Source organism: Pecten maximus, chromosome 14, assembly GCF_902652985.1.
Source record: "Pecten maximus chromosome 14, xPecMax1.1, whole genome shotgun sequence".
NCBI lineage: Eukaryota > Metazoa > Mollusca > Bivalvia > Pectinida > Pectinidae > Pecten > Pecten maximus.
This window is the reverse complement of record NC_047028.1, coordinates 2,157,309-2,170,185: the sequence shown is the minus strand read 5'-3', so window position 1 is coordinate 2,170,185 and position 12,877 is coordinate 2,157,309. Positions and strand designations below refer to the sequence as shown.

The window sequence follows — 12,877 nt, the reverse complement described above, 5'->3', positions numbered from 1 at the left end:
TCAATTAATTAAAAACGTAAAAGGTATGAAAAGAAATTGTTGAGGTTTTTTTTTCAGTTTTGGTAAAACTACTTGTATCTTTAGATTCACAGAAACTATATTATCTTAGTAACAACGGCTACCGTAGTTACGAACGTCCCAACACAACCTGATTTTTATTTTCTTCGTACTGTATTTAAGGATTTATGTAATGTAAATATAAGAATTGTACCTCATTTTGACTGCGTATACGATAGTATGTCCGCAGTTGCTAACGAACATATCCTATGGAGCAATAACACGCTAACCATAGGAAATGTTCGTTGCCAACTGTGGGTATACTTTCGTATTCGCAGTCAATGAGGTACAATCCTTAAATAATCACACATTTACAGTTCCACGCCTGGTAAGGTTTTCTTCTGTATTTTACTGTACATGTTAACATGCCGCAGAATGCCATTTTATATCGTCAATTTATTGGTAAGACATTTCATTCATGCAACAATTCAACACATGGCGTTCTGATCTATCAGAGTTACTTCCCTTCGTTTGACTCTGTTCGTGATGTAGCCTATGTCAACCAAACTTTACAATTCACAGCGGACATACAGGTATTTGATTGTTATCAGAATAAATAGTAAACTACAATTCCAGCCTGAGCGTCACCTATATTACCATTCAGTAATAAGTTTACGTTTTCTGCCCCTTTACATTTTCAGGAGTTTCTGTGTTGATTAACTTCTATATTTCAAGATTGACTAATTGTGGAATTTTATGCCCTTTTCGACATTTCACTCGATATTTCACTCGACATTTAAAACCAAAGATGTAGGACTATACACTTTTTTCTGTTAATGTCTTTATAAACGGATAGCCGGCCACCTAGCTAGCTACCTGTTAATACATTATAACTTTTATTTGAGACCTATAACATGTATTTAACATCATCGCACCCAGCTGATTATATTAACCACATTTGATTGGAAATACATGATACATATCCATACAACCAACCGGAAAGTACAGAACGAAGTATTCCCTGTCTCTCTTGACCATTTCTTACACTGTGTTAAACTAATGAACTACCTGTATCAGGTAGAGCCAACAGTTGGTTAATTACGGTCATGTATTTGGATTAGGTATTATGCGATATCTAGTTGTATGTCTGGAGAGAATAAATCAATTGAATTGAATCTAGAACTATCTCCCCTGAAATCGGTCACTGGTCTTCACAGAAAACCCCAGAACACTATATAGCTATTTATCACTACATTATTTATCAATATTTGTTTTTATTTTCCAATAGTTATAACAATTTAAAAACATTTACATTCTGGCTGAGATATCCCTGTCCACAGAACATCCCAATACAAGATAAATTCTCGGTCCCGATCGGTTGTCAAGATTATCGCTTTACCAGCTAACAGAGTAGTGAAACAAAGGGAAGTAACTGTGTAAATATTAAAATTCAATTATAGTTGCAGTATCATGTAATGCACATGCATAACGTATGCTTAGTATAACTATCGACACATCGAGTATTACATGGAATGGGCGACAGCGGTGAATTACATCTTTATAGCAACATCAGTGAGAGATATGTCGCGGTTTTTCCTTCCAAGAACGTAGCCATTGGCCTGTGTGGTGCTGCTCCGGGTTTGTCGCACTGAAAGGCTAAGCTTTCGCAAAAAATGTTCGTCATCTACATTCAGTGTGACGTGAGATTTGAGATAATGGCGGAGTTCCTCGTCCTGAACCGATTCCGTGTTTATATTGCACATCAACACAACGATAAGATGGTTGTACTTTTCTCGCAGAGACCTCTGAGCAGCCGCACGGAATGTAAACAAAGACCACTCGTCAACGAACGTGTTCTCGGACACAATGAAGAGTGTGTGCAGGGAGGTAGACACCGCCCGTAAAATATTCTCCTCCTTTGCAGCACCGAGGACGAAGTCTTTATCCGGAATACACAATGGATACCCACATCTGTGCAGTTGAGGGCACATCGTGGTGATGATAAATGCTAAAATATCCTCGGAATAACCCAGAAATAGAGAACTGTTGTTATTTTGTAAACTGTCCGGGTTACTTCTGTTTCTATTCTCTAGCAAACTTTGTAGCACTGGTCTATCATGCAGGTCATTATGAGTCCTGCTTGGAGGCATGTAATAAAACAACTTGTTTCTGATAAACCGTTCCTGGGTACCGAGATAGCGGGTATGTTTCATTACACTCGCCATTTCGGAATCCGGTACATCGGATGTCAACACATTGTCGGTGACAAACTGTATAAACCCTATACCATGGTCCGGGATTCTTCTTTTGATCTCCGTCCACGCCATTTGAAGTTTGGTATCGTGTAGAAAGTCTTTTGACAAAACCACAAGAACTTTCCGTGTATTCTCCACCAGACAGGCGATATTGTCTTGAAAAGCAAAGCCAGCCACACAGTCACCACAAATATCAAAAATATGAAGCTCATGTCTGTTTTTTCTCTCCGCTATTCGTAGTACTTTTTCCGTCACCCATGTTTGAGTTGAAGGTGAGTGAATAACGACCAAATCAATAGGTTTCTTCCCCAATCTATTCACTTTGTCAAACGGACGAATACCAAGATAAATATAGAGGAATACTTTTACTTCCAGTCTATAAATACAGACAAAAGCAATGAGGGATATGACGAGACTTAATGAAAGAGACGATACTGTGGCTGGAATGATGACGTGCTTTTTCGCATCAAAGTCATTTTTACAAACGAACTCGGAGGTGGGAACTTTGATAAGAGGCCTTGCTGTACCTAGCTGTGTGTTACAAGTCACTACTGATGAGTCCAATACCACGTCCTTATTACGTTCTACCCACGACCTCATCCACAATGAGTGGCAGTCACATGAGAACGGGTTGTCAGTGATGGTCAGCTCGGTCAGATGGAGGTATTGGATCTGTTCTGGTAGACCAATAAGATTGTTTGAAGACAAATGAATATTTTCAATTATGTTTAACTGTAACACGGCGTCACGGTCGACTTGATTTATTTGATTTGAGGTGAGTGACAGAGTGCGAACACGAGGAAGGTAGTTTCTGGTCTCAATGCGCGTGATGTTGTTTCTCTGAAACCAGAGATCCAGGACACCCTCTGGCAGACTCAAAGGTAGGGACATCATATCCGTATCCCGACAGTCAACGATGATGACATGTGAGGATGTCCGTTCATAACAGAGACAGTTGACTGGGCACGACGAAAAATTCACCCTACAATATGTCTCCTCCTCCTTCACTTCGAGTAGCGTCCGCCCGTTTAATTCCTGCGGAGTGACACAAGCCCATTCACGGAAGAAATAATCATTCGGCGTTATAGTAGCATTCTGTCTGTATTGTTGTATGATTTCCATCAGCGGGATGATGCGGCAGTCACACCTAAGTGGGTTGTTATGAAGATTAAAATGGAAATGTATGAGGAGTATGATGAGTTTCAGTTTGCATTCTTTACTGATATTTCCAGAGAGGTCAATACCTTGGATGTCACTTTCCGACAGGTCGATTTCTCTAAGGCGACTTGGGCGTGTAAATATATCTGCGTTAGTATCACTTGACGATTCGATTATACTTTCCAGAAGTGAATTGGAGTCCAGCTCTTCTAGTTGACCCGAGAAGTTAGTAAGTGTAATAGATGTGTTCTGAAGATCAATGCGTCGGAGACTACGGATGTAGAAAGTTATTTTTGGAATTTGACGAAGTGGATTACTACAGAGACCAATATGCCTTAGTGCTATTGAATGGAGCGGGAACGAGGCTTCGTTGATTACGACTATATTATTACGATCTAAAAACAACGTTTCTAAGTTCAGAAGTTTTACGAACAACCTTTTCCTGAGAGAGGATATTCGATTCGAAGCCAAGTTCACGTATACGAGGTTGGGTGAATCATCAAATAAACCATCTGGCAACTCTTGGATTAGATTATTGTGAATATCTAAATGACGAAGGGAGGTAAGTCCTAGGAAAAGTGTCGCCGGAAGTGAAGTCAGTTTGTTGTCAGCTAGACAAATGTTTTGAAGATCAGAAACTTGGCGGAAGCATTTTTCATCAATATCCTGTAGACTGTTATTGTTTAAGGAAATCATGTGGAGAATCCCGTGAAACTGATAACCCCGTAGGCTTCTAATGTTATTGTTATCCAGGTTATAAAAACGTCTGTATACATTTGGCTGAATATCAATATGTAGTGCCAAGCTGTACTGACTTTGAAAAAAACGTGACCGAGACAGATTTCTTGGGAGATAAGAAATCGCGTCGTTCCACGGAAACTCACGAGGAGGTTTAGTAAAATTATTATTTGGTACTTCTAAAGATTCCAGGAATGGAAAGGTGTGCATCATACCGGGTGATAGTTTTTCCCAACCCAAATGGAGGATCGATAGCTCTCTCATTTCAGGAAATACCTCCGGACCCGCCATGAAATCTAAAACATCTTTATTGTCATTGACTGGTGTCTTGTCAATAGACAAAGCTACTGCATTTTTCAGAAGTCCTCGTTTGGTTGTCACCGAACAATTAGATGTATCATACATTGGAACTCCACTTAATGTTACCACACGCATGTCAAACGCATCAGAAAATAGTTGAAGGCTTTCCGTATCGAATGAACACCCCTGAACCTGGAAATATCCAACAACGTTGTAAAATTTATCCTGTAATGCGTCCACGTTAGTAAGTTCAATGTGGAGAGGTTTCTTGCAGGCAAATACGAACATAGCTGCTACGATACGATCAACGGGGAAATCATAAAAGTTTATCAGCTGCGTAACATTAACTGCGCATGTGTCATTGGCATTCTCGAGGATAAAAGCCTTAGCGACAGTACTGACGTCACGTCCGTGGGTCTGATACAGACTCGGGAACTGTGTGTAATCCTTTTTGACGTATTCACAGTCCGTGGTGCTCTGTGATGTGCTCTGCCGAAGACATGACATCAGCATCGCCAGGTTTAGACACAAGACGATTTGTATACCCCATCTCCCAGCTACTGCCATAGTAAAACCTTGATCACCGCACAATATAGGCAGACACAGTAGGACTGTAGATGTCGCTACATATCGCCGATTTCCAGATGATCAATAAAGCTTGTCTGCCATGTAGGGAACGACTCGGCCTTGGCTTTTTTCCTCCAATCTGCGAATGAAAGCAAACATTTTCCGTTTTAACATGACTCGAAACTGAATGTAATTTTTTAAAGTAGTGATAGAAAGGCATTTATTATGTAAACTAAGTTAAAATTTATTCATAGGTTTAAGACGTTATCTATATTTAACAATCTTAAACTCAGAAACACGCCTTCCTCCAGTAATGTGGATCTTCCTAGGTAGCAGACTACAGTAGGACAGGCTGGCCATGGGCAATTTTTTTGTTTTTATGTTTTTAAATGTACACTATAATTAGTATATTCAATGTGAAGTAGTACATACAGGCTTCACATTTGTTAAAACAAAAATTGATAAATTGATTCCGGATTGCCGAAGGTGTGTTTACATAGGAAATTTAGTTTAGCCTACAGCGAAAAATGGAAGCCCACAGAAGAGGTAAGATAGGGAAACTTAATTTACAAAATATGTCTGAACTAGATTAATTATGTCTTTAAGATAGAGATATTTAACTTTAAATAGGTTTCAGAAAAAAAATTGTGTAGAGAATTGTGTCATTTTGGGTCAAATATCATAATATTTTGCAATTTTTTAGCACTTTTTAAGCTGTTACCATGGTATTCACAGCTCTAAAAATCACAGAAATATTAAGTTTACTTAACCTTTAGAGCTGTATTGGTATTATAGGTAATATGTAGGGTTAACTGGCAATGTTCACATATCTAAAACATGTGCCATATTTTTCAGAATTGGGCATTTTTACTGTACACTGCTACCCTAGGCTTGACACGTATTTCCTGAGTGAGTCTATGGTACCGATTTGTTCATATTCACCCCAGAAATAGGTCAGTTCATACATTGACATACATGTTGTTGTTTACAGTTAAGCATTGAACTGTTTCCAGATGCAAGTATACAATCGATGTGAATACAATTTGGGTGACAGGTAAATAGCGAGTTTAATGATACACTATAGGAATCTTTTTTCCCATCAATATCGCAAAGGACCAGAGTTTAATGGGAGATTTTGAACTGATTCCACTTTTTGACAATATATATCCTACAGTTTGTTATCGTGAAACATCGGGGTCTACAAATTCCTACAGTAGACTTAGACATCTCAAAAGATTTTTTTTTAAACACAAATGGTTAATAGAAAAAAATTAGAAAAAGTGAAGGAGTGATAGAAGATCGGGGGGTTAGACTAAAGTCAGGAGTGATAGAAGATCGGAGGGTTAGACTAAAGTCAGGAGTGATAGAAGATCGGGGGGTTAGACTAAAGTAAGGAGTGATAGAAGATCGGGGGGTTAGACTAAAGTCAGGAGTGATAGAATATCGGGGGGTTAGACTAAAGGGAAGGAGTGATAGAAGATCGGGGGGGGGGGGGTTGTTAGACTATAGAGAAGGAGTGATAGAAGATCGGGGGGTTAGACTAAAGTCAGGAATGATAGAAGATCGGGGGGGGGGGGGGGTAGACTAAAATAAGGAGTGATAGAAGATCGGGGGGTTAGACTAAAGTAAGGAGTGATAGAAGATCGGAGGGTTAGACTAAAGTAAGGAGTGATAGAAGATCGGGGGGTTAGACTAAAGTAAGGAGTGATAGAAGATCGGGGGGGTTAGACTAAAGTGAATGAGTGATAGGAGATCGGGGGGTTAGACTATAGTGAAGGAGTGATAGAAGATGGAGGGTGAGACTAAAGTAAGGAGTGATAGAAGATCGGAGGGTTAGACTAAAGTGAAGGAGTGATAGAAGATCGGAGGGTTAGACTATAGTGAAGGAGTGATAGAAGATCGGGGTTAGACTAAAATAAGGAGTGATAGAAGATCGGAGGGTTAGACTAAAGTAAGGAGTGATAGAAGATATGGGTTAAACTAAAGTGAAAGAGTGATAGAAGATAGGGGTTAAACTAAAGTGAAGGAGTGATAGAAGATAGGGGTTAAACTAAAGTGAAGGAGTGATAGAAGATCGGGGGGTTAGACTAAAGTAAGGAGTGATAGAAGATCGGAGGGTTAGACTAAAGTAAGGAGTGATAGAAGTTCGGAAGGTTAGACTAAAGTGAATGAGTGATAGGAGATCGGGGGTTAGACTATAGTGAAGGAGTGATAGAAGATCGGAGGGTTAGACTAAAGTAAGGAATGAAAGAAGATCGGGGGGTTAGACTAAAGTAAGGAGTGATAGAAGATCGGAGGGTTAGACTAAAGTCAGGAGTGATAGAAGATCAGGAGTTAGACTATAGTGAAGGAGTGATAGAAGATGGAGGGTGAGACTAAAGTAAGGAGTGATAGAAGATCGGGGGGTTAGACTAAAGTCAGGAGTGATAGAAGATCGGAGGGTTAGACTATAGTGAAGGAGTGATAGAAGATGGAGGGTTAGACTAAAGTCAGGAGTGATAGAAGATCGGGGGGTTAGACTAAAGTCAGGAGTGATAGAATATCGGGGGGTTAGACTAAAGGGAAGGAGTGATAGAAGATCGGGGGGGGGGGGGTTGTTAGACTATAGAGAAGGAGTGATAGAAGATCGGGGGGTTAGACTAAAGTAAGGAGTGATAGAAGATCGGAGGGTTAGACTAAAGTAAGGAGTGATAGAAGATCGGGGGGTTAGACTAAAGTAAGGAGTGATAGAAGATCGGGGGGTTAGACTAAAGTGAATGAGTGATAGGAGATCGGGGGGTTAGACTATAGTGAAGGAGTGATAGAAGATGGAGGGTGAGACTAAAGTAAGGAGTGATAGAAGATCGGAGGGTTAGACTAAAGTGAAGGAGTGATAGAAGATCGGAGGGTTAGACTATAGTGAAGGAGCGATAGAAGATCGGGGTTAGACTAAAATAAGGAGTGATAGAAGATCGGAGGGTTAGACTAAAGTAAGGAGTGATAGAAGATAGGGGTTAAACTAAAGTGAAAGAGTGATAGAAGATAGGGGTTAAACTAAAGTGAAGGAGTGATAGAAGATCGGGGGGTTAGACTAAAGTAAGGAGTGATAGAAGATCGGAGGGTTAGACTAAAGTAAGGAGTGATAGAAGTTCGGAAGGTTAGACTAAAGTGAATGAGTGATAGGAGATCGGGGGTTTGACTATAGTGAAGGAGTGATAGAAGATCGGAGGGTTAGACTAAAGTAAGGAATGAAAGAAGATCGGGGGGTTAGACTAAAGTAAGGAGTGATAGAAGATCGGAGGGTTAGACTAAAGTCAGGAGTGATAGAAGATCAGGAGTTAGACTATAGTGAAGGAGTGATAGAAGATGGAGGGTGAGACTAAAGTAAGGAGTGATAGAAGATCGGGGGGTTAGACTAAAGTCAGGAGTGATAGAAGATCGGAGGGTTAGACTATAGTGAAGGAGTGATAGAAGATGGAGGGTTAGACTAAAGTCAGGAGTGATAGAAGATCGGGGGGTTAGACTATAGTGAAGGAGTGATAGAAGATGGAGGGTGAGACTAAAGTAAGGAGTGATAGAAGATCGGGGGGTTAGACTAAAGTCAGGAGTGATAGAAGATCGGAGGGTTAGACTAAAGTAAGGAGTGATAGAAGATGGAGGGTTAGACTAAAGTAAGGAGTGATAGAAGATCGGAGGGTTAGACTATAGTGAAGGAGTGATAGAAGATCGGAGGGTTAGACTAAAGTAAGGAGTTATAGAAGATCGGGGGGTTAGACTAAAGTCAGGAGTGATAGAAGATCGGGGGGTTAGACTAAAGTAAGGAGTGATAGAAGTTCGGAAGGTTAGACTAAAGTAAGGAGTGATAGAAGATCGGGGGGTTAGACTAATGTCAGGAGTGATAGAAGATCGGTGGGTTAGACTAAAGTAAGGAGTGACAGAAGATCGGAGGGTTAGACTAAAGTAAGGAGTGATAGAAGATCGGTCCACAATGTACAAATATATCTTATGTACACAGAGTGAACTACTGCGGTCCAAAATGTACAAATATATCTTATGTATACTGAATGAACTACTAGCGGTCCGGTCCACTGTGTACAAATATACAAGAGCGAAATGATATTATAAGAATGAGAGGGATACATATTCTAACTTTCTCAAAATATCGATGACATCACTCTGTAATGTCATCGATATTTTGAGAAAGTTAGAACACAACTGTTTACCTATAATGTAGTAAATGAATTTCATTACATGTATTACATACCAGAGGGAGACCCATAACTTGTGGGTATTGTCGGCTTTATGTAAGGTAGCTTATACGATTTTTTACTTATAAAAAAAATACTATCGGTATTGACGTAGTAAATGACGTAATACGTTAAGAAACAAGTACCGATATATGTCATACTCATTGATAGATGGGATGAGATATCAAATGTATGTGTAGGTCATATGTCAGTGAACTGTTTGTGACACACCGTACCGGCGTACTGTTACACTGCATTGTTACAAATTCCTGTGGTAAACATTCAAGTGGTCGATACAATTATCGTCCTCGACAAACATTACGTAATTACTTAGATTTTTAGTTGTTTTTTATTGTTTTATGTCAAACAATTAATCGCCGAACTTTCAGATCACAACTGTATCCCATCTAGTGTTTCGCTAAACATGTAGATCACGTGTTCATCATGAAACAAACTCATAATACAAGTTGATGATTTGAAAGAACATTGTACATTATTTAGTTTTGCCGATTCTTCAGAAATAACATAAGAAATATCAAACAATGGTATTTAAATAATTAAAATTCAGAGCAATGATATACGCTAAAATTTAAATTTGATTCTGTGTTACTATTTCATTTTGTATTTACTGAGCATTGAATTTAATTTTCTGTAACAATTTACTGGGTCTAAATGATTCTGTGTTACTGTTTACTGGGTATTAAATTTGTGTTTCAGATTTAGTTTTTTTATCTTATTGTAATACATGTACCTTCTGTAGATTTTTGATGTTTATACATTTGTAAGATTTAAAAAAATAAATACAATAACCATTCTCGTGGTATATCTATATACATATGTACATACACCTATGTACATGTACTTAACACTTTTACTCTCGTCCATAAGTCCTCGTGCCCGTCATGTATGTCTCTATCACACTCTCTCCAAACTATTTAGGTATGTTTTCCCTACATTTAATCTTTTTGTAAACTGGTTGTTGTGTTTAATGGTATGTGTGAAGCGTACCTGTTACAAATGTTATCTACAGCATCGAATGGAAGTGGATAAGTATGTCGAGGAAACACATTTTCATGTTGAAACCCTGTCAAGGTTACGCCCCAGATCTGTTATGCTAAACTGTATATACAATTGTATATAAGAAAGGTGTCACTCCCCCGAACATGTAACAGGTGATCGGTAAACTCAGTATTATCAACTCGATTTAGTAAACATTATCGATCAAAGCATATAGCATATCTTTAACATACATGTATATATTGGTAAACAGAATGTGTTGTTAAAAAACATAAAACACATTGTCTGATATACTGTTTCATAACATGAATAAAGAATTTGTCCTTAAGCTTTGAAAATCAACATATATAAATATTTGATCAGCCAAGAAAGAATTTTAGTCTTTATTTAACATGTGCTTTATTTCATACTTCATTTGATATCATATTAATTACTTAATTGACTTACCTTTCAGTAGCCACTCGCTATAAACACTCGACCCTCATACCCGGAAGTGTAGCTCAAAGTAAAATCCACTTGCGGGAATTCCATGTGTTGTGCCAGATCAACTATGTGTGGCGCCCGGTACACCTTACCCCACTACACAAACTACATGTATTATATTGTATTCACATTATGACCTCGCTTCGAACTGTTGGGAAATCTCCGACTCAAATAAATAAACAGTTCAATATCAATAGATGATAAACCACTGCATTCCTTACAGTATTTTGTATCCTGTCCTCTCATGAAGAACATGGGAATACCGGGCGAATATTATTTCCACCTTGACTACAAACTTACAATCAAATGTATGACAGACACTGGGATGGGACACAGTGGCTGAGGAAGTCAGTGACACACATGACTGGTCACGCTATAACGGTCAAGTGGCCCTTCAGTATCGACATATCCTGTGTACATTCTCGCCTGAATAAAAGGATAGTACTACACATGACACTAGGCTTCTAAAAGACAATTACCCGCTCTTTGTCAGAGTAAATGCATGTCACCTTTTTAACCATGTTGTTGGTATAGTATACTTACGGCCCAACCCCTAACTAGTCTTACAGATTGTTTATTTGCTGTTGAAAACATTGTTTCTCTTTATTTTTCTCCAGTAATACCTAATGCTTGGTCCATCTCCTGACTACTCTCATAAATTGTATATTTGCTGTTGAAATAAATGTTTCCATATTCATATCACCAGTTACACCTATTGTTTTATCCGTCTCCTAACTTACATATTGTAAATATTGCTTCTATTTATATACTGAACTGCAAGGCATCAAATTGAATAACCTATTGAACTATTGAACGGCTATTGTTTTCAGAATTAGACATATATCTATAAGTGAGGAGCTCGGAGGTACAACACCACACGGTCTGGATACTAAATACTCCACTAACATGACTGGTTTATATAAAATACACAGACACACCTTACACCTCCAAATTCAATGTCAGTCACCTTTGTATTTGTCTTAAAATAGAAACCTCGAGTACAGGTAAATGTAACCCTAACTGCGGTTTTTTCTGGTCCCTCTTGAATCGATAGTGTTTGAACAGCTCAATTATCACAATTCGCTTGATAGATGTCGACTTAACAGGATTGTGAGAGCTGCAGGATAAGGATGTCTTTTGGGGGAAAAAAATCATGATTTCAATGTCTACGCTCATAGGAATGTAGGTCGTCGACAACATGTTCTCCAGTGCTAGTTTGCATGCAATCATCCTTCTTGGTATAAACGACTACAGGAAATACTCAAACCAATATACAGGAATTCTTCAAACTGGTGTGAATAGTATCTGTCCATTTTCCAAATCATTATTTCTCTTTTCCGGATGTTCGAGGACATCATTTTTCATCAGATTTACCCCGAGGTCACAAATACGGTAATGTCGTTATTCTCTTTTAATGACACATTCAGGTACCGTTGAGGAAATATTAAATATCATTGTATCCGGTCAGACAGCATGCCGATAAATAAATAACGTTTTAAGGGATTCATTACACGTCCTGGTGAGTTACCGGACAGCAGGTCTATATTTAGTGTGAGGAAGTCATGCAGCAGATTTCTGGATTATTCATTAATAAATGGTCGACACCCTAATATATATCGTGGTGTTAAACACACTCGAGCTGACTGTGATTTAACCATACACACTTAATAATAATCAACACTTAATCATTCTTGCAGTGTATCAAACATTGAGTTAACCATACTTCGTACCTAGTCTATATTGTCTATATGCTTTCATACAGGTGAACTTAAATAAATATACCGAACTATATCTAGTCATTCCTAATAATTAACAAAACTACATGATAACCGTATCAGTCTCAAGAACAGGTCCGATTCAGTATAATCTAGGGGACGTTTTGTGTCTTTGTGTCGTATGGGACAGCTATTTATTGCTGGTCTTTTCTTATAAGTCGTTGATGCAACGTTATAATTAGGCAGTGTACGTAACACAATCATTTACACAATACAGAGCTATGTACAATACGTTCGTTAATAATTTCATTTTCATATTTCAAACTTTTATATTGAAATTTGAATATATGAACTAGATTTAAACTATTACTTCAGCAATAAACAATGGATATAATGTTGTTATAGCCGATATGACAGCAAG

At 38.4% G+C, this 12,877-nt stretch overlaps 1 protein-coding gene across 1 annotated transcript; it reads right to left on the bottom strand.

Annotated features, from left to right (window-relative positions):
- Positions 1–95: 95 nt before the first annotated feature.
- On the bottom strand, positions 96–11,063 carry LOC117341936 (protein toll-like). The gene is made up of 2 exons (XM_033903811.1): positions 10,706–11,063; positions 96–5,154 (listed from the first exon to the last, which is right to left on the bottom strand). Exon 2 carries the CDS (start codon positions 5,013–5,015, stop codon positions 1,548–1,550), a length of 3,468 nt encoding a protein of 1,155 aa, XP_033759702.1. The 5' UTR covers positions 5,016–5,154; positions 10,706–11,063; the 3' UTR covers positions 96–1,547.
- Between the last annotated feature and the right edge of the window lie 1,814 nt (positions 11,064–12,877).